This window comes from Sciurus carolinensis, chromosome 5 (genome assembly GCF_902686445.1).
Source record: "Sciurus carolinensis chromosome 5, mSciCar1.2, whole genome shotgun sequence".
Classification (NCBI taxonomy): domain Eukaryota; kingdom Metazoa; phylum Chordata; class Mammalia; order Rodentia; family Sciuridae; genus Sciurus; species Sciurus carolinensis.
Genome location: NC_062217.1, coordinates 128404532 through 128426995, shown reverse-complemented (window position 1 = coordinate 128426995; position 22464 = coordinate 128404532). Strand labels below are relative to the sequence as shown.

At 37.3% G+C, this 22464-nt stretch overlaps 1 protein-coding gene across 1 annotated transcript; it reads right to left on the bottom strand.

Moving 5' to 3' along the window:
- Positions 1–4706: 4706 nt before the first annotated feature.
- Positions 4707–22448, bottom strand: LOC124985737 (vesicle-associated membrane protein 3-like). Its single transcript, XM_047554367.1, has 2 exons — positions 22415–22448; positions 4707–5008 (listed from the first exon to the last, which is right to left on the bottom strand). The coding sequence occupies exons 1-2, from the start codon at positions 22446–22448 to the stop codon at positions 4707–4709; spliced, it is 336 nt and encodes a 111-aa protein (XP_047410323.1).
- Positions 22449–22464: the final 16 nt, after the last annotated feature.

Here is a 22464-nt window from a genome sequence, read left to right as displayed (position 1 = left end):
GGGCATTCCATGGGAGAAACATTTCCTACATAATATGGAGTCTCAAGGTAAAATGGAGTCTGTTTAGTCATTGCCCATATAGCCTGGCCTACAACATTTCCATAGAGTCAAATATGTCAACCTGTCACACCTCCAGGCACCAGGTGAGGCAGAACATCATGAAAGAAGGGTGTAGGCAGAGGAGAGCAGCTGGGAACCTGGCACCAGGAAGCAGAGAGAGAGCTCCTCTGACAAGGACAAAATATATAACCCAAAGGTACACCTCCAGGGACCCACCTTCTCCAGCTACACCCTACTTACCTACAATTATCACCCAATTAATCCCTATCAGAGGACTAATGCAGGAATTGGGTTAAGGTTCTCATAACCTGAACATTTAACCTCTAAACCTTCTTGTATTTCTCACCCATTAACTTCTGTGGGACACCAGATATCTAAACCATAACCTCTCACCCTTGACTCCCAAAAGCACACTTATATCTTACAATGCAAAATACATTTAGTCTATTTCCAAGAGTCCCCATAGCCTCAACAGTTCTAGGATTGCTCAAAAGTCCAAGTCCAAAGTCTTCTCTGAGACTCAAGGCAAACTCAGCATGAGCCCCTGTGAAAATCAAAGGCTAGTTACATGTTCTAATATATAAAGGCACAGAGTAAACATTTCCATTTTACAAGGGAGGAAGAGGGGCTTAGAAAGAAGGGATGGGACCAAAGAAGACAGAAATCTGGCTGGGCAGACAAGTCCTGCAGCTTCATGTCCAGCATCTGGAGCACATAGCATCATGATGTTCTCTCCAAAGGACATGTGTAACTCCACCCCTATGACTTTGCTGAATGCAACCCACATGACCTCTCTGTCGACTTGTCTCTGTTCAATTCCTGCAGCTTTCCTCTATGGAAGTCCTACTCTGACCCTGCTGCTCTTTGCCTGGTCTCCTTGGCCTTCCTCTGAATTCTCAGTGGAAGCCTTCATGACCCCCTAACTCCAGCATTCTGCATTCCCATAGAACCAGAACCACGTGGTTGATGCCAAGGTCTCCCACCATCTTAAGCAATAGCCAAATCTCCAGGGACCATGACTTCAGTAACCTCTGAGTGCCTGGGAAACTGAGCTTGGTGAAACAGCTTCCTAGGCTGCCCTGTGCAAGCAGGGTGCCTGGCTGGTCTCTTCTCAAAGGAAATTTTACTTTTACTTCCTAGAGACTGAGATGGGTGTGGTCTTGAGATGCCCTTGAGCCATCTTTCTCATCCTCTCTGGGCAAAGTCTTTAGCATTTCTATAGTGACAGTAATGTCTTTAATAACAGCAACTTCCTTAGCCCCAGTTTTACTATCAACTTTCAAGTCCAAGTTTTTCAGATCTTTCTGTTCTACTCTCTGTTCCTGAATAGCACAATTTGGCTAAAAGCCACCAGCCATACTTGTGCCACTGCATGAATATTTTGCTGCCTAGAAATTTTTTTCTGCCAGATTAAGAAGTTCATCACTTTTAAAATCAGTCTCACAGAAAGTCTCAGGATACCGGCAAAAAGGAGACAACTTCTTGGCCAGAACATAACACGAATGAACTCTAGTCCAATTTCCAATAGTGTCCTTGAAAGGAAAATTTGATGCAGATGAGCAATGCAGAAACCAGGTGAGGAGATCTGCACTTAAAAAGTTTTATTTGCCAATCAGGGTCTGACAAGGCCATTACTTGGGAAAAGCAAGAGAGGCAGGAAGAACTTAGCTCTGGGGTATTTTATAGGGTGGTTTGGACAGCTTTCTTATAGTGACATGAGCTTGTCTGAGCTGCTTGCATAAGAACTTATAATGGGCTGATGGAACAATTAAGGGGATGTTCCAGTGGGGTGGTTAATGAGAGGTGGGAAGGGGAAGTTACATTTTAACTCTTGTTTTGTCTGTGAGTACCCCCAATAAGGCAGGAAAGCAACTTATGGTAAGAATTTAAAATGGCTGCATGAATGCTAAGCCTTGAACCTAATAGTCCTTAAATCTCCTCAACCTTGTGAAGAGTAATCCACAGTTGTCTCAGCATTCAGGTCTTCTGAACTCCCACCAGAATTGCCCATTAAACTGGGTTTACAATTGAAAAATTTTCCAGCTTGCATTATTAAACTCTCCAAAATTCCTCTCACAAATTCCAAAAAGCTTTAAAAGTTTCTGAACCACATGGTCAGGTTAGTCACAGCAACCTTATTTCTTGGGACCAATTTCTGTTTTAGTCAGTGTTTTTTTTTTTTTTTTTTTTTTTTTTTTTTTTTCTGTGGTGAAGGGAAGCAGCTTTGGACATGGCCACCACAAAGCAAAGAGAGAGAGAGATCCTACTCACCAGAATATACACCTAACTGCATGCCCCCAGTAATTCACCTGCTCCAGCCACACCCTACCTGCCTTCAGTTACCACTCAGTTAATCCCCATCAGGGGATTAATTCACTGATTGGGTTAAGACTCTGATAACCCAATCATTTCTCCTCTAAGTCCTTCTTGTATTGTTTCACACATGAGCTTTTAGAAGACATCTTGATAGCAATCTTGGAGATCAGGGTCCTGTTCCCCGCCCCCCATGTTGGAGATTAAATGCCTGAGATACGCCAAGGCAAGTGTAGAAAGCAAGTTTTGTTTAAGAAAAGAGATAGCAATAGACTTCTCCGAAGAGAAGGGGGCTTAGAGCTGGATTAAGACCCCAGAATCCCTCACCTTCTCTTCTTCTCCTTGTGTCTGCCTGAGGGCAGGAAGGAGTAGGAGCACAGGGGGTCACCATTAGCAACTCCTTGTGCTGGGAGGCAAGATCCTGGAGACCAGCTGTTAGCAGCCCATTGTCTTTTCCTTTGATAACCAGCCCTGATCTTCTTAACTCCCACCATTCATCACCTACACTGACCGCCAGAGTTTTACCCCCTGCCTCAGTCTGCTGAGGAATATGACATATCCTGTCCCCTCAGGCCAGGTGGGTCTGGAGGAAGGTTGCTTTTTGACAAAGAAAACATGTGGGGAGTCAGTGCAGTGGACTCATTTTATAGAATTATTCTTAAACTTGTGTTCCCACCATCCTCCTCTGTCTGTCCCCTTACAACATCATATCCAAACTGTAACACCCTCTGAGATCTCTTCAGTCTTGTTGGAAGCTCTCACTGCAGGGCTCTGGATGTTCGTGGGCCATCAACTCACCTCTTTATCAGTGGCCCGTGCCCTATATTTCCAGTTTTTAGCTTCCTTGGCAGTTTAGCCTTGGACTTGACGCAGGGAAGTCATAACTCAGAGACCATGCCAAGAATCCAGATGTGCATCCTTTGTAAGAAGCTGGAGTTGTGAGACAGGGGCAAAGGACAGGTAGCTGATGATCAAAGAAAAGGAAATGGGTTGCTAACAATGCCATCTCGCTTCCCCATCAATCAAAACAAAACAAGTTTCCCTGCTTTCATTCACATCAGAATTCTCACCTTTAAACTACATACCCTGATGTTAAAAGTCTCACGTACATTACAATAGTCTGTAAGATGACAATAGCTATTTTCACTACAGCTTCCTATGCAGTTTGTCATTAAAGAAAGCAGGCATCTCAGCTACCCTCTGTGAAGAGTCACTCACCCCTGCCCAATGCCTCCTCACAAGCATAATTTAGAAGACTGAGTTAGGAAGTGGATTATGAATAAAAATAGACAACTAACTTCAAAAAACTGTCATCTTTGAGGACTAGATCAACTTCACAGTTGGTGTTACTTATGGGTCACAAAACTGTTGCTCAAGTAATTATTAGAAAGACACTGGAGCCCACAGCTGATGGTCTGCAAAATGTTGGGAAAACTCTTTGTCTACATATATGAGATGAAGAGATGAGAGTCTAGCTCCAACTTCAACTCCAGTGAAAAAGGCCAAATCAGAAGAGATCGGCATCATCTACAGCATTTCACAGGGAAGGCAGATGTCTCAGAACATAGAAAGTTCACATGCAACATGACCATTTTCCTTTTGAAGGGTACCTTGAGTTCCAATTGGCACTTTTCTGAATGTATCTGTCAGGGACAGACCTAAGGGCAATTTATTCATATTTAACTTGTTGGCAAACGGGGAACTTTGGTCATGTTCATAGTGCTATAAAAGTTTTTTAAAGGGATTATTTCTGATTGATACTTTAGCAAGTGATATATAATAACAAGAAAGTAGACAACTTCATATCTAATGAAAGAACAAAAATTCTTTACCAGCATCTTATTTTAAAAACAGAAAGAGTCAGTCAAACTCAGAAGAGGGTTTAGCAAGAACCAGGAAAGTATCAAAATAAGGCACAGCCTGTTATTGTCATGGATCAGCAGTGTTCTTCCTGGAAGGCACAGTTGGAAATCTGTTTACCCAAAGGTTTAAAATGTGGCTCTGAAGATAATGTCAAATGGCCAGGATAGTGAACTTGGAATCAATGGCAATGAATTAGTGACAACATTAAGTCTAGATTACAGCCCTCTAGAGTCCACACATCATGGGTAGATCTGTAAAGGCACTGTGCAAAGCGTGAGTGGGCTGGCCCTCTGGTTTGGGGTGCATATTAGAAAATAAGGGCACACAGCTAAGAACCAAACTTTACATGAACTAACAAAAATAATCATTTTGGAAATAATAGTAGGTAACCTGAATTATATAGCAGGTTCTAAGTCAAAAGTCTTGAAGAGGTTTCCTGGACAGCAGGCTTGAGTTTCACTGCTTCTCCATTAAGAGATGCTCCACAGGATGATGCTGTCCATGATAATGACTAGAATGATGATCCCTATTGCCCATATCTTGCAATTCTTCCACTGATATTTTCTCTTCAACTTGATAGCACTTGTCTCAAATTGAGAACCTCCTACCTGCAATGCATATGGGTAGTTGTCTAGCTCAGAGAGCTTGTGGTCTCTTTCTAACACCTTGTCCATGTTGGCTCCCACTATGTCCACAATCTCATTGACTTGATTTTGTGTCTGCTGAATTCTCTGATTACTGCCAGTGGTGGCACTGGAACCTGCAGGCGCACCTGCAGATGTTTTGTCAGCGGGCGAGGGTCAGCAGAGCTTCTCATTGGGCAGAGAAGGCTGGGGAGCACAAGGGTGGAATTTGATTGACATGTCCCCAAAACTTCTGTATTGATTTCAATTGACATATTTAGGAATTACAATCTGAGGAAATAGGCCCCATTGAAAATAGCATCAACTATCATTAAAGAAGGCTCTGAAATAGGTTTTTGTGACTCTGCTGTTACTTCTAATGATGGCCCCAGCACTCCTGAAGTTTTGATTTTTGGTGTTGGGATAAACGTTGAAAACACCTTAGATTATGGACTATAAGTATGACATGATAATAGGCTGACTTTATTGAGGTTGGCGCGAAAAGAAACATCCAATTAATGAGAAGTCAAATCAATTTACTTTGATACTTACCTCCTAAGTCACCCCAAAAAGCATTCCAGGAGACAGAATGTTCATTTCAGCCCTGCTCCCTAGTGTATTCCAGCTGCTGAAAACAAGGCTAAGATTACTGCAGCTTCTGTAGCCAAGAGGTGTCTGGGCTGCAATCCTAGTGACTTGAGAAGTTAAGGCAGGAGGATGGCAAGTTTGAGGCCAGCCTCAGCAATTTAGCAATATCCTGTCTTAAAGCAAAAAAAAAAAAAAAAAAGATGTAAAATAAAAAGTACCGGGGACTCTGATTAAATGCCTCTTTGTTCAATCCCCAGTACCAAAATAAATAAATAAATATTTATTCTCAACATCATTGAACAAAAACAAAATTTATTGAACTGATCAATTATAAAATATTATCATTATTACATAGTAAGGATATATTACTTTGTCCTGAAATTATGTCAGTTTCAGAGAACACTTTTAAGAATTAAAAGAATAAAATCTCCCAGTTTTTGAGAAGGAAAAAGAATGTAAGCTGTAGTAAAAGCTGACTCTTGGATTCTGGACAATTCAGTCTTCTGGAGGCTGAGCCTTCAGGGTCATTTTGATTTATTTCTTGTTTTTACTTTGTATTAATTTCTCCTTTGATTATTCTTCTAGTGTAGTTCATCTCCTTGTGAATTTTCAGTGTTATTTTTCATTTTTTCATGAAATATTTTGTTGAGAATGTTTTGTACAGGCTTTCTAGATGTGAATTCTCTTAACTTTTGTTTATCATGGAAGGTTTTTACTTCATCATCAATTCTGAAGTTAATTTTGCTGGGTATAATATTCACTGCTGGCATCCATTTCTTCCAGAGCTTTGTACATATTATTCCAAGACCTCCAAGCTTTGAGGGTCAGGGTTGAGAAATCAGCTGAGTTCTGGATTGTTTTCCCTCTAAGTGTGACCTGTTGTTTTTCTCTGGCAGTCTTCTATATTTGTTCTGTATGTTAGGCATTTTCATAACAATGTGCCTTGGTGTGGTCGTGTTGTATTTTTGTATATTTATGGTTCTTTAAGCCCCCTATATTTGATTTTCCATTTCATTCTTAATGTTTGGGAACTATTCTGATATTATTTCATTGAAAAGATTGTGCATTCCTTTGGTTTGTATCTCTGAGTCTTCATATTTTCTGACAAAACTTAAATTTGTTCTTTTCAGGTTATCCCATATTTCTTGGAAGTTTTGTTCATAATCTCTTAAAATCTTTTCTCCATTTTCAACTTTAATTTCAAGATTATATATTTTGTCTTCATTGCCTGAAACTCTGTCTTCCAAGTTGTCTCATTATTTGATTATGCTTTCCATTGAATTTTTAATTTAACTTATGGATTCCTTTATTTTGAAGATATTTGTTTCATTAAAAAAAAAACTCTACTCTTTATTGAAGCGATTTTTTTACTTCCTGTATTTCCTCTCTGATTTTACTCCTTACATCGTCTGTTACCTTGCAGATCAGTTTATGTACATTATAATCTTCTTCTCAGACATTTCTTCCACTGTGGCCATGATTGAATTTGTTATTGAAGTATCTCGGTGTGTTTTGGACAATTAGTTTCTTTTTTTTTTTTTTTTTTCATGTTTGTGTTTCTACCCATCTAGCCGTATGAATTTGAGGCAGGAAATTTTCTACCCTATGGATTTTTGTGTCCCTGAAGGTTTCCAGTATCTCACCATTTAGGGGGAGACAAATAATAACAACCAATACAAACAATAAACAACATTAACCCAAATAGTTCCTGCTATGACATCTACAATGTTTATTGTTACAATAAACTGAAATGATACAGTTATTGCCCACAGTAAAAACAGTAAGTTTGCAAAAGGGTTTAAAATTTCAAATGGTGAACAGGGAGAGAACTGAAGTGATGTAAGATGTGATGATTTTGAGAGAGGAAGAGAGAAAATAGAAACAAAAAGAAAAAAAAAGAATGAAAGACAGAATAATTGAGATTGGCTGCTAGTAGAAGGGGAAAAGAGAATCAAGGGAAACATAAGTGAGAGAAATAATATATAAAATAAAAATTTTAAAAATTAAAAATAAAAGAATACAAAACAAAACTGCAAAATACTAATCAAACCTGCTAGTCTTCAGAATAGTGATCCAAGAAAAATAATTGGCTTCAAAAATGCTATAAATATGAAAAAATATGAATAGATAATAAGGGTCCATGAACCATTAAGGTTAACAATTAAACAGATAAAAGAAAAATACTCTACTTTGTGTTCAACCAGAGAAACAATAGTTGTACCCCATTTGTGTACAATGAATCAAAGTAAATGAATAAACTAAAAAAAGAAAAATTGAAAAAAATCTTGATGAAAACCTAAAGAATCGTATCCATTGGTATTTGAAAGATTCTCAGCTTCTCATCTCTGCAGTGTTAGGTGGTGTGGACTCAAGTGTGATGCCTGCTCCACCCTGAGGGTGGGGTTGCTGGATTTCAAGAGGGAATCCCATAGGTGAATCTCCTGGAGGTGGGGTTTAACCATAGGTGGGCTCTAGGTTCTTCACTGAATGGCAGTTGGCACAGAGATTTTAAATCAGTACACCTCCCAGGCCTACCAGTTGCCAGTCCATGCTGGAAACTTGCACCCCAGGGATCTCCCCTGGGTTCCACTTGTGTGATGGAGATGCCAATTCTTGGTCCCCTCCATCACATGAGGACTGCACATTTCCTGATCTTGGATTCTGTCTCCAAACTCAATCTCTCCTGCTGCCACTTTTTTGAATTCTCCACCAGGCATGTCTCTCTCAGCCATTCCTGCAAGCAGTCAGATTTCAGGGGGAGAAGGGAGAACTGGGGGTGTTTCTGCTACCAGTTGTCCCCTGTATCAACCCCTCTCCATGTTTGATTTTCTCCTGGTCACTTAGGCACATTCTATGTCATGCAGTATGTATTTGCCAGGCCTGTATTTTGGGTCAAAATCACAACTGCCAGCCCTTGCACCATGGCTGCAAAGTGGTTGCTTTCTCTGTCCTTTGCCTGCAACCTGGAGAGATCTGTCCTTTGCATGCAGCCTGGAGAGATGCAGTGTCTTTCCCACAGAAGGATATCATGCAGCACGCCTTTCAGGTTAGTTGGGCCATGTCTTTGATCTTTGAACTCTTCATACCCAGACATGCTTCAGGCCTCCTAAACCTTTGGGCTCCTTTCAATCCCTTATCCCTCCACTTTGCTTGCAGAGGCACCACTCTGGCTGGTGCCTCCAACAGTGGCAGCAAAGGTGAGGTCGGGTATTTCTTTCTATTATGTCCAACCTCCTGAGTCCCCAGTCCACTTTGAATGTTCAGTATTAGATCTCAGTAAAGCCCCTCTCCTCACACATTTTACCCACCTGGTTGAGAAACCGCCTATCTGCTTTCTTGATTTCATGTCACAGAGCAGCCATGAAAGCCACTTTCTCTTTTCTGCCATCTTGAAACCTTCCTATTGTTAGTTATTTTTGTGTCAGTTGTGTGTGATATACTTTTTAAAATATTTATTTAGAGCATTATAGTTCTATGTAAGAGTGGGGCTCTTTTTTTTAAAACTAGAGATAAATGGTCATACATAGTAGTTGGGTGCATCCCAAAAAACTCATACGTGCATAAAAATCAATTTTAGTTTATGATCCCCCTTATTGATTGCATTATTTAGTTCTATAGTTTCTTTATTTAGGTTTTAGAAGATTTATCCAGTAGCAAGAGAGGTGTGTTAAAGTCCACCACTATTATTGTGTTGTGGTTTATTTGATTCCTGAAATTGAGAAAGGTTTCTTTGATGTAGACAGATTCTCCATTGTTTGGGGCATAAATATTTACAATTGTTTTGTCTTGCTGATGTATAATTCCCTTCAGTAGAATAGAATGACTTTCTTTGTCTTTTCTGATTAACTTTGGTTTGAAGTTCACTTTGTCTGATATGATGTTGGAAATCACTGCTTGTTTATGCAACCCATATGTGTGATGTATTTTCCCCATCCTTTCACCTCCAGTCTGTGGATGTCTGTGCCTATGAGGTAAGTCTCTTGGAGACAGCATATTATTGGGTCTTGTTTTTTAATCTAATCTGCAAGTCCATGTCTTTCAATTGATGAGTTTAGGCCATTAACATTCAAGGTTATTATTATTTTTTAAATTTTTTTGATTTTTAATTTTTATTTTTGCAGACTGCATTTTGATTCATTGTATACAAATGGAGTACAACTTTCCATTTCTATGGTTGCACACAACGTAGATTCACACCATTCATGTAATCATACATATACAGAGAGTAATACTGTCTGTCTCAATCTACTATCTTTTCTTCCCCCACCCCTCCAGCCCCATTTTCCTCTTCATCATCCAAAGTTCCTCCATTCTTCTCTTGCCCCCAACATCACTTTCCCCCATTATGTATCATCATCCACTTATCAGAGAAAACATTTGACCTTTGGTTTTTTGGGCTTGGCTTATTTCACTTAGCATGATATTCTCCAACTCAATCCACTTACCAACAAATGCCATAATTTTATTCTTCTTTATGGCTGAGTAATATTACATTGTGTATATATACCACAGTTTCTTTATCCATTCATCAACTGAAGGGCATCTAGGTTGGTTCCACAATCTTGCTATTGTGAATTGAGCAGACATGAACATTGATGTGGCTGCTTCACTGTAGTATGCTGATTTTGAGTCCTTTGGGTATAAACCAAGGAGTGGGATAACTGTGTCAAATGGTGGGGGTCCATTCCAAGTTTTTGAGAAATCTCCATACTGCTTTCCAGAGTGGCTGCAACAATTTGCAACTCCACCAGCAATGTACAAGTGTGCCTTTTTCTCCACATCCTTGCCAACACTTATTATTGCTTATGTTCTTGATAATAGCCATTCTAATTGGAGTTAGATGAAATCTTAGGTTGGTTTTAATTTGCATTTCTCTAATTACTAGAGATGATGAGCACTCTTTCATATATTTTTTGATCACCTGTATATCTTCTTCTGTGAAGTTCTGCCCAGTTCCTTAACTCATTTATTGAGTGGGTTCTTTGTATTTTTAGTGTAAAGTTTTTCAAATTCTTTATAAATTTTGGATATTAGTGCTCTGTCTGAAGTGTGTATGGAAAAGACTTTTTCCCACTCTGTATGCTCTCTTTTCACATTATTGATTGTTTCCTTTGCTGGGAAAAAGCTTTTTAGTTTGAATCCATCCCATTTATTGATTCTTGCGCTCTGGGTGTCTTGTTAAGGAAGTCTGGTCCTAAGCCAACATGATGAAGATTTGGGCTGACTTTTTCTTCTACTTGATGAAGTGTCTCAGGTTTAATTCCTAGATTCTTGATCCATTTTGAGTTGAGTTTTGTGCAGGGTGAGAGATAGGGGTTTAATTTCATTTTATTGCATATGGATTTCCATTTTGCCAGCATCATTCATTGAAGAGGCTATCTTGTCGCCATTGTATGTTTTTGACACCTTTGTCTAGTATGAGATAATTGTATTTGTGTGGGTTTTTCTCCGTGTCCTCTATTCTGTACCACTGGTCTACCTGTCTATTTTGGTGCCAATACCATGCCATTTTTATTACTATTACTCTATAGTAGAGTTTAAGGTCTGGTATTGTGATACTTTCTGCATTACTCTTCCTGCCCAGAATTGCTTTGGCTATTCTGGTTCTTTTATTCCAGATGAATTTCATGATTTCTTTTTCTGTTTCTATGAGGAATGTCATTGGGATTTTAATTGGAATCGTGTTAAATCTGCCTAGCGCCTTTGGAAGTATGACCATTTTGATAATATGAATTCTGCCTATCCAAGAACATGGGAGATCTTTCCATCTTCTAAGGTCTTCCTCAACTTCTTTCCTTAATGTTCTGTAGTTTTCATCGTAGAGATCTTTCACCTCTTTTGTTAGATTGATTCCCAAGTTTTTTTTTTTTTTGAGGCTATTGTGAATGGAGTTGTTTTCCTTATTTCTCTTTCAGATGATTCATTGCTTATGAATAAAAATGCATTAGATTTATGTGTGCTGATTTTATATCCTGCTATTTTGTTGAATTCATTTATTATGTATAGAAGTTTTCTGGTGGAGTCTTTTTGATCCTCTAAATATAGAATTATGTCATCAGCAAATAGTGATAGCTTGAGTTGTTCTTTTCCTATTTATATCCCTTTAATTTCTTTGTTCTATGTATTGCTCTGGCTAGTATTTCAAGCATGATGTTGAATAGAAGTAGTGAAAGTGAGCATCCCTGTCTTGTTCCAGTTTTTAAAGGGAATGCTTTCAGTTTTTCTCCATTAAGAATAATGTTGGCCATGGGCTTAGCATAAATAGCCTTTACAATGTTGAAGTATGTTCCTAGTATCCTATTATTTCTAGTGTTTTGAGCATGAAGTGGTGTTGTATTTTGCCAAACACTTTCTGTGCATCTATGGAAATAATCATATGATTCTTAAACTTAAGTCTATTGATGTGATGTATTACATTTATTGATTTCTGTATGTTGATCCAACCTTGCATCCCTGGGATGAACCCCACTTGATCATCGTGCACTGTCTTCTTAATATGTTTTTGTGTGTGATTTGCCAGAATTTTTTTTTTTTTATAAATTTTTGTGTCTTTATTCATCAGCGATATTGGTTTAAAGTTTTCTTTCCTTGATATGTCTTTGTCTGGTTTTGTTATCAGAGTGATACTAGCTTCATAGAATGAATTTGGAAGGGTTCCCTCCTTTTTTATTTCATGATACACTTTGAGGAGTATTGGTATAAATTCTTCCTTGAAGAACTCAGTTGAGAATCCAGCTGGTCCCTGGCTTTTCTTGGTTGGTAGAATTTTGATGGCTTCTTCTATTTCAGTGCTTGAAATTGATCTGTTTAAATTGTGTATGTCCTCCTGGTTCAGTTTGGGAGGATCATATGTCTCTAGAAATTTGTCAATGTCTCAAGATTTTCTATTTTATTGGAGTATAGATTTTCAAAATAGCTTCTAATTATGTTATGTATTTCAATGGTGTCTGTCATGCTTTTTCCTTTTTCATCACCAATTTTATTAATTTGAGTTTTCTCTCTTCTTCTCTTTGTTAGTGTGGCTAAGGGTTTATCAATTTTGTTTATTTTTCCAAAGAACCAACTTTTTGTTTTATCAATTTTTTGAATTGTTTCTTTGGTTTCAATTTCATTGATTTCAGTTCTGATTTTAATTATTTCCTGTCTTCTATGATTTTTGGAGTTGTTCTGTTCTTCTTTTTCTAGGACTTTGAGATATAATGTTAGATCATTTAGTTGTTGACTTTTTATTCTTTTCTTGAACACCCTCTATGCAATGAATTTTCCTCTTAGTACTGCTTTCAAATAGTGTCCCAGAGATTTTGATATGTTGTATCATCATTATAATTTACCTCTAAGAATTTTTTTATCTCCTCCCTGATGTTTTCTGTTATCCATGCTTCATTCAATAGTGTATTATTTAGTCCCAGGTGTTGGAGTAGTTTATGTTTTTTATTTTGTCATTTATTCCTAATTTCATTCCATTATGATCTGATAGAATACAAGGTAGTATCTCTATATTTTTGCATTTCCTAAGGGCTGCTTTGTGGCATAACATAGGGTCTATTTTAGAGAAGGATCCATGTGCTGCTGAGAAGAAAGTGTATTCACTTATCGATGGATGGAATATTCTATATAGGTCTGTTAAGTTTAAACTATTGATTGTGTTATTGAGTTCTTTGGTTTCTTTGTTCATTTTTTTTTTTTTTTTGGAAGATCTATCCAGTGGTGACAGTGGTATGTTAAAGTCACCCACAATTCTTGTGGTGTATTTGATTCCTGGCATTGAGAAGGATTTGTTTGATGTACATGGATGCACCACTGTTTGGGGCATAAATATTTATGATCATTATGCCTTCCTGATTTATGGTTCCCATAAGCAGTATGAAATGTTCTTCTTTATCCCTTCTAACTTTGACTTGAAGTCCACTTTATCTGATATGAGGATAGAAACCTCTGCTTTTTTACTAAGTCCATGTGCATGGTATTTTTCCCCCATCCTTTTACCTTCACTGTGGATGTCCTTTTCTTTGAGATGAGTCTCTTGAAGGCAGCATATTTGGTGTCTTTCTTTTTAATCAAATCTGCCAGTCTATGTTTTGTGATTGATGAGTTTAGACCATTAACATTCAGGAATAATATTGAGATATGATTTATGTTCCCAGAAGTTTGGGTTCATTTTTGGTTTTTAAGTTGACTTGGATTCTCCTTTGATTGGTTTTTCCTTTAAGGTAGTTCCTCCATTTGTTGACCTACATTGTTGTTTTTCATTTCCTCCTCATGGAATATTTTGCTGAGAATGATCTGTAGCACAGGCTTTCTATTTGTAAATTCTTTTAACTTTTGTGTATCTTGGAAAGATTTTATTTCATCTTCAAATCCGAAGGTTAGTTTTGCTGGGTATAAGGTTCTTTGTTGGTAACCATGTTCTTTCAGAGCTTGAAATATGTTGTTACAGGTCCTTCTAGCTTTTAGGGGCTGGGCTGAGAAATCTGCTGATATCCATATTGATTTCCCCCTATATGTAATCTGATGCTTTTCTCTCACAGCCTTTAAAATCCTATCTTTATTTTGGATGTTCAGCATTTTCATTATATTGTGCCTTGGTGTGGATCTGTTGTAATTTTGTGCATTTGGTGTTCTGTAAATCTCTTGTAGTTGATTTTCCATTTCATTCCTCAGGTTTGGGAAATTTTCTGATATTGTTTCATTGAATAGGTTTTTCATTCCTTTGAAACCAAAGGAATCTCTGTGCGTTCCTCCATCCTGATAATTCTTAAATTTGATCTTTTCATGATATCCTGTGATATCTTTTCTTGGGGGTTCCATTCATGATTTCTTACTGTTGGCACAAAAAAACCGGGCAGGATGCAAATCTCACATGTCATCTCAGTTCTTTATTCATGGGGATGAAATGGTGCCTGTGGACCCACTCTCCTGGTGTTAAATGAGCCAGTGAACAAAGAAAAGGACTGGATTTGTATAGGTTATTTTGAGGGGTGGTCTAGTGAACATATGTCAGGTATTTAGGTCTGTGGACAGTGCCTAAAAAGTATCTTGCTTTGGAGGAGATAACGCCTCCTAGAGACTTTTTTCTTTTGAGGATGATAAGACATCCTCTTTGCCTGCAACCAGCATCTGGAAAACATTCTTCTTTGGAGATGAAAGCTGTCAATGTGTGACCTTCATTTTTACTCCCTTTTCTTTTTCTCAGGCCTCGTTATTATGGAAATTTCTTATTCTCCATATCCACTACTTACCATATCTCTGTTTGGTCAACTTTTTTTTCAAGATTAAATATTTTGCCTTCATTGTCTGAGGCTCTGTCTTCCAAGTGATCTAGTCTGTTGGTGATGCTTTCCATTGAGTTTTTTGGTTGTTGTTGTTGTTTTTGGTTTATTGCTTCCTTCATTTCAAGCATTTCTGTTTGTTTTTTTCAGAATCTTTGTCTCTTTGCTGAAATGATTTTTTGCTTCCTGCACTTGCTCTTTCAACTGCTCGTTTTTTTCCCCTTTATTCTTTTTTTTTATTGTAAACAAATGGGATACATGTTGTTTCTCTATTTGTACATGGCATAAAGGCATACCATTTGTGTAATCATAAATTTATATAGGGTAATGTTGTTTGATACATTCTGTTATTTTTTCCCTTACCCTCACCCCTCCCACCCCTCTTTTCCCTCTATACAGTCCTTCCTTCCTCCATTCTTGCCCCCCTCCCTAACCCTAACTCTAACCCTAACACTAACCCCTCCCACCTCCCATTAGGTGTCATCATCCACTTATTAGCGATATCATTCATCCTTTGGTTTATTGAGATTGGCTTATCTCACTTAGCATGATGTTCTCCAATTTCATCCATTTGCCTGCAAATGCCATAATTTTATCACTCTTTATGGTGGAATAGTATTCCATTGTATATATATACCACAGTTTCTTTATCCATTCATCAATTGAAGGACATCTAGGTTGGTTCCACAATCTGGCTATTGTGAACTGAGCAGCTATGAACATTGATGTGGCTGTATCTCTGTAAGATGCTGATTTTAAGTCCTTTGGGTATAGGCCAAGGAGTGGGATAGCTGGGTCAAATGGTGGTTCCATTCCAAGTTTTCTAAGGAGTCTCCACACTGCTTTCCAGAGTGGCTGCACTAATTTGCAGCCCCACCAGCAATGTAAGAGTGTACCTTTCTCCCCACATCCTCGCCAACACCTGTTGTTGCTTGTATTCTTGATAATCACCATTCTAATTGGGGTGAGATGAAATCTTAGGGTGGTTTTGATTTGCATTCTCTTATTAATAAAGATGTTGAACATTTTTCCATATGTTTGTTAATTGCTTGTAGATCTTCTGTGAAGTGTCTATTCATTTCCTTAGCCCATTTGTTGATTGGATTACTTGCATTCTTGGTGTAGAGTTTTTTGAGTTCTTTATAGATTCTGGAGATGAGTGCTCTATCTGAAGTATGATTGGCAAAGATTTTCTCCCATTCTGTAGGCTCTTTCTTCGCATTGCTGATAGTTTTCTTTGCTGAGAGAAAGCTTTTTAGTTTGAATCTATCCCAGTTATTGATTCTTGCTTTTATTTCTTGTGCTATGGGAGTCCTGTTGAGGAAGTCTGGTCCTAAGCTGACATGTTGAAGATCTGGACCTACTTTTTCTTCTATAAGATGCAGGGTCTCTGGTCTGATTCTGAGGTCTTTAATCCATTTTGAGTTGAGTTTTTTGCATGGTGAGAGATATGGGTTTAGTTTCATTCTGTTGCATATGGATTTCCAATTCTCCCAGCACCATTTGTTGAAGAGGCTATCTTTTCTCCATTGCATATTGTTGGAACCTTTGTCTAGTATGAGAAAATTGTATTTATTTGGGTTTGTGTCCGTGTCCTCTATTCTGTACCATTGATCCACCTTTCTATTTTGGTACCAATACCATGCCGTTTTTGTTACTATTGCTTTGTAGTAGAGTTGAAGATCTGGTATTGCAATACCCACTGCTTCATTAAGGATATTGGTCTGAAATTTTCTTTCCTCAATGTGTCTCTGCCTGGTTTAGGTATCAGGGTAATATTGGCTTCATAGAATGAGTTTGGGAGGGTTCCCTCCTCTTCTATTTTATGTAATACTTTGAAAAGTATTGGAATGAGCTCTTCTTTAAAGGTTTTGTAGAACTCGGCTGAGAACCCATCTGGTCCCGGACTTTTCTTTGTTGGTAGGCTTTTGATGACTTCTTCTATTTCATTACTTGAAATTGGCCTATTTAAATAGTGTATGTCCTCCTCGTTCAGTTTAGGCAATTCATATGTCTCTAGAAACCTGTTGATGTCTTCGAAATTTTCTATATTGTTGGAGAATAGAATTTTCTATATTGTTGGAGATTTTCAAAATAGCTTCTAATTATGTTTTTATTTCATTCGTGTCTGTTGTGATATTTCCTTGTTCATTCCGAATTTTAGTGATTTGGGTTTTCTCTCATCTTCTCTTTGTCAGTGTGGCTAAAGGTTTATCAATTTTGTTTATTTTTTTCAAAGAACCAACTATTTATTTTGTCAATTTTTTTTATTGTTTCTTTTGTTTCAATTTCATTGATTTCAGCTCTGAGTTTAACTATTTCCTGTCTTCTACTACTTTTGGTGTTGGTCTGTTCTTTTTCTAGGGTTTTGTGCTGTAGTTCTAGGTCATTTATTTGTTGAGTTTTACTTCTTTTGTTGAATATGCTCCATGAAATAAATTTTCCTCTAAGTACTGCTTTCATAGTGTCCCAGAGATTTTGATATGATGTTTCTTTGTTCTCATTTACCTCTAAGAATTTTTTAATTTCCTTCCTAATATCTTCTGTTATCCATTCATCATATAACAGCATATTGTTTAATCTCCAGGTGTTGGAGTAGTTTCTATTTTTTACTCTTTCATTTATTTCTAACTTCAATCCATTATGATCTGATAGAATACAAGGTAGTGTCTCTATCTTCTTGTATTTTCTAACATTAGCTTTGTGGCATAATATATGGTCTATTTTAGAGAAGGATCCATGTGCTGCTGAGAAGAAAGTGTATTCACTCTTGGTTGGATGGTATATTCTATAAATGTCTGTTAAGTCTAAATTTTTGATTGTGTTATTGAGTTCTATGGTTTCTTTATTCAATTTTTGTTTGGAAGATCTGTCCAGTGGTGAGAGAGGCGTGTTAAAATCACCTAGTATTATTGTGTTATGGTCTATTTGGTTTCTGAAATTGAGAAGGATTTGTTTGACATACATGGATGAACCACTGTTTGGGGCATAGATGTTTATGATTGTTATATCTTGCTGATTTATGCTTCCCTTAAGCAGTATGAAATGTCCTTTTTTATTCCTTCTGACTAACTTTGGCTTGAAGTCCACATTATCTGAAATGAGGATGGATACTCCAGCTTTTTTGCTGAGTCCATGTGCATGGTATGTTTTTCCCCATCCTTTCACCTTTAGTCTATGGGTATCTTTTTCTATGAGGTGAGTCTCTTGCAGGCAACATATTATTGGATCTTTCTTTTTAATCCAATCTGCCAGTCTATGTCTTTTGATTGATGAATTCAGGCCATTAACATTCAGGGTTATCATTGAGATATGATTTGTATTCCTGGTCATTTGATTCATTTTTTAAATTTTATTTATTTATTCATTTTTTGACATGACTTGGTTCCTCCTTTATTTGACAGTTCTTTTAGGATAATTCCTCCCTTTGCTGATTCGCTTCTTTGTTTTTCATCTCTTCCTCATGGAATATTTTGCTGAGAATGCTCTGTAATTCTGGCTTTCTTTTTGTAAAGTCTTTTAGCTTTTGTTTATTATGGAAGGATTTTATTTCATTGTTAAATTTGAAGGTAAATTTTGCTGGGCATAAGATTCTTGGTTGGCATCCATTTTCTTTCAGAGCTTGAAAAATGTTGTTACAGGCACTTCTAGCTTTTAGGGTATGGATTGAAAAATCTGCTGATATCTGTATTGGTTTCCCCCTGAATGTAATTTGGTACTTTTCTCTCACAGCATTTAAAATTCTATCTTTATTTTGTATGTTAGGTATTTTCATTATAATGTGCCTTGGTGTGGGTCTGTTGTAATTTTGTGTATTTGGAGTCCTATAAGCCTCTTGAACTTGATTTTCCATTTCATTCTTCAGATTTGGGAAATTTTCTGATATTATTTCATTGAATAGATTTTTCATTCCTTTGGTGTGTTTCTCTAAGCCTTCCTCAATCCCAATAATTCTCAAATTTGGCCTTTTCATGATATCCCATAGTTCTTGGAGATTCTGTCTTCTCTGTTTGTTCAACTTTGTTTTCAAGTTTAAATATTTTGTCTTCAATATCTGAGGTTCTGTCTTCTAGGTGTTCTATCCTATTGGTTATGCTTTCTATGGAGTTCTTAATTTGGTTTATTGTTTCCTTCATTTCAAGGATTTCTGTTTGTTTTTTTTTTCAGTATCTCTAACTCTTTATCGAAATGATCCTTTGCTTCCTGTATTTGCTCTTTTAACTGTTGATTGGTGCGATCATTCAATGCCTGCATTTGCTCTTTCATCTCATCATTCAATGCCTGCATTTGCTCTTTCATCTCATCTTTTGCTTCTCTGATCATTTTAATTATATACATTCTGAACTCCCTTTCTGTGATTTCTTCTGCCATTTTTGTCATTGGATTTTATTGATGTAACATCTAGATTTGTTTGGGGCATTTTCTTCCCTTGTTTTCTCATATTGTTCAGGTATCAGTGAACTGCTAAGATATTGCAGATTTCCTCTATTGACTTATAATGTCCCTGAAGATTTCTAGTATATCCCCTCTTATCCTTCAGTAGCCTGAAGTCTTGGAGGAAGTGGATAATGCGGTGCCTCACAAGGAAGCTGCCTCTCTATGGGTGGTGGCCTTCAGGTGGGGTTTTTGTTACTATTGCTTTGTAGTATAGTTGAAGTTCTGGTATCCCAATACTCCCTGCTTCACTCTTCCTGCCAAGGATTGCTTTAGCTATTTTGGGTTTCTTATTCTTCCAGATAAATTTCATGATTGCTTGCTCTATACTTCAGATAGAGCACTAATTTCCAGAATATATAAAGAACTCAAAAACTCTACACCAAGAATACAAATAACTCAATCAACTAATGGGCTTGGAAATGAACAGACGCTTCACAGAAGAAGATCTACAAGCAACCAATAGATATATGAAAAAATGTTCAACATCTCTAGTAATAAAAGAAATGCAAATCAAAACTACCCTAAGATTCCATCTCACCCCAATTAGAATGGCGATTATCATGAATACAAGCAACAATAGGCGTTGGCAAGGATGTGGGGAAAAAGTTACACTCATACATTGCTGGTGGGGTTGCAAATTAGTGCAGTTAATCTGGAAAGCAGTGTGAAGATTCCTCAGAAAGTTTGGAATGGAACCACCATTTGACCCAGCTATCCCACTCCTTGGCCTATACCCAAAGGACTTAAAGTCAGCATACTACAGACATACAGCCACATCAATGTTTATAGCTGCTCAATTCACAATAGCCAGTTTGTGGAACCAACCTAGATGCCTAGATGCCCTTCAATGGATGTATGGATAAAGAAACTGTGGTACACACACACACACACACACACACACACACACACACATAATGGAATACTACTCTGTCATAAAGAATAATAAAATTATGGCATTTGCAGGCAAATGGATGAAATTGGAGAATATCATGCTAAGTGAGATAAGCCAATCTCAAAAACCCAAAGGACAAATGATCTCACTGATAAGCAGATGATGACACATAATGGGGAGTGGAAGGGGGGCAAGAATGGAGGAAGGAGGGACTGTATAGAGGGAAAAGAGGGGTTGGAGGGGTGGGAGAGTGAAAAAAAATAGCAATGAATCAAAAACTATTACCCTAGGTAAATGTATGATTACACAAATGGTATGCCTTTACTTCATGTACAAACAGAAACAACATGTATCCCATTTGTTTACAATAAAAATAACTTTTAAAAAAACCTGAAAGAAAAGTAGTTGATATTCTGGAAGACTGCAGGTGATTAAGATGGACAAAAGGAGTAAACAACAGGGGATCAATGACAGCAAAGACTGCCTCACAAAGAAACAGATTTTCCTCTGCTTGAGACACAAGTTATATAGTGACAGGGAACACACAGCCTCCTTCTAATCCACCATCTTAGATCTCCAAGGTTATTATTGAGATATGATTTTTATTCCTGGTCATTTTGTCTTATTTCTCACTTTTAATTTGATTTAGTTTCTCCTTTGACTGTCTATTTCTTGTAGTTCCTCCCTTTGCTTGTTTTCACTTTTTTCCCTACTGAATCCTTATGGAATATTTCATTGAGAATGTTCTGTAGTTCAGATTCTCTAATTCTGAATTCTTTTAACTTTTGTTTATCATTGAAGGCTTTTATCTTCAAATCTGAAACAATTTTGCTGGATATAAAATTCTTGATTTGCATTCATTTTCTTTCAGAGCTTGAAATATGTTGTTTCATGACCTCCTAGGTTTGAGGGTCTGGGTTGAGAAATCAGTTGAGATCTGAATTTGTTTCCCCTTATATGTAATTTGCTTTCTTTCTCTCATGGCCTTTAAGGTTTTATTCTTAATCTGTAGTTTAGACATTTTCATTATAATGTGTTTTGGTTGTTGGTCTGCTGTAGTTTCGTACATTTGGGATCCTGTAAGACTCCTGTATTTGATTTTCCATTTCATTCTTTGGGTTTGAGAAAATTTCTGATATTATGTCATTGAAAAGATTGCGCATTCTTTTGGTTTGTATCTCTGCTCCTTCTTCTATCCTGATAACTCTTAAATTTGGTCTTTTCATGTTATCCCATAATTCTTGAAAATTCAATTCATAGATTCTTACCATCTTCTCTGCATGGTCAACTTTATTTTCAATATTAGATATTTTGTGTTCATTGCCTGAGGTTCTGTCTTCCAAATGGTCTAGTCTGTTGGTGATGCTTTCCATTGAATTTATAATTTTATTTATGATTCCTTCATTTTGAGGACTTCTGCTTCCTTTTTTTTTCAGAATCGCTAATTCTTTATTCAAGCAATTTTTCTCTTCCTGTATTTTCTTTTTCACTTCACTTTTCATACCATCCTTTAATTTGCAGATCAGTTTAACTATGTATATTCTAAACTCCTTCTAAGATATTTCTTCTACTGTATTGTCAATGAATTCTCTTATTGGGGCATCTTGGTTTGTTTGGGGCATTTGGTTCCCTTGTTTTTTCATGTTGCTTATGTTTTCACATCTAGTCGTATGGATCTGAGGCAGTGCAGATTCTACCCTGTAGACTATGTTGTCCCTGAAGATTTCCAGAACCCCCCTTTTCAGAGGGAGAGCAATATCAACAGCACCCAGTGTAAACAATATATATCCTAAATCTAATACCTCCCACCAAGGTGTCTACTGCTTTCTCACTATAAACAGAAATGATGAGTTCAATCACTGTCTACAATATAAACAGAAAATTTGCTAAAAGGATTTACAATTTCAAATGGTGGAGAAAGAGAGAATAGAGATAGTGTAAGATGTGATATTCATGAGGGAGAAAGAGAGAAGCTAGAAGTAAAAATCCACGGGAAGAGTGGGGGAGGAACCAACAGAGATTGGCTGTTAGGTAGAGAAAAGGTAGAAAGGGAAACTGGGAAAAACAGACAAGTGAGAGAAAGAATACTTATAAAGAGAAAAAAAATTAAAGATAAAAGAATATGTAACAGAATTGCAAAACACCATGCATATATCACCATCCTCAACAAAGTGATGCATGAAAAACACCTTGCTCCAAATATGGCAGAGAGATGTTAGAGAAGGAAAATATAAAAAAATAAAATATATTTCAATGGAAAATTGAACAACGATCTCTGCCAGTGTCCAAAAGATTCTCCGCCCTGTCTCTGACTTCTCACAAGATTGCCTGGCCCAGACTGGCCCTGGCAGACCCAGTCCCTATCCCACCAATCTGGGCCACATATGTCCTGAGTTTGGCCATGTTGCATTTCCAAGAT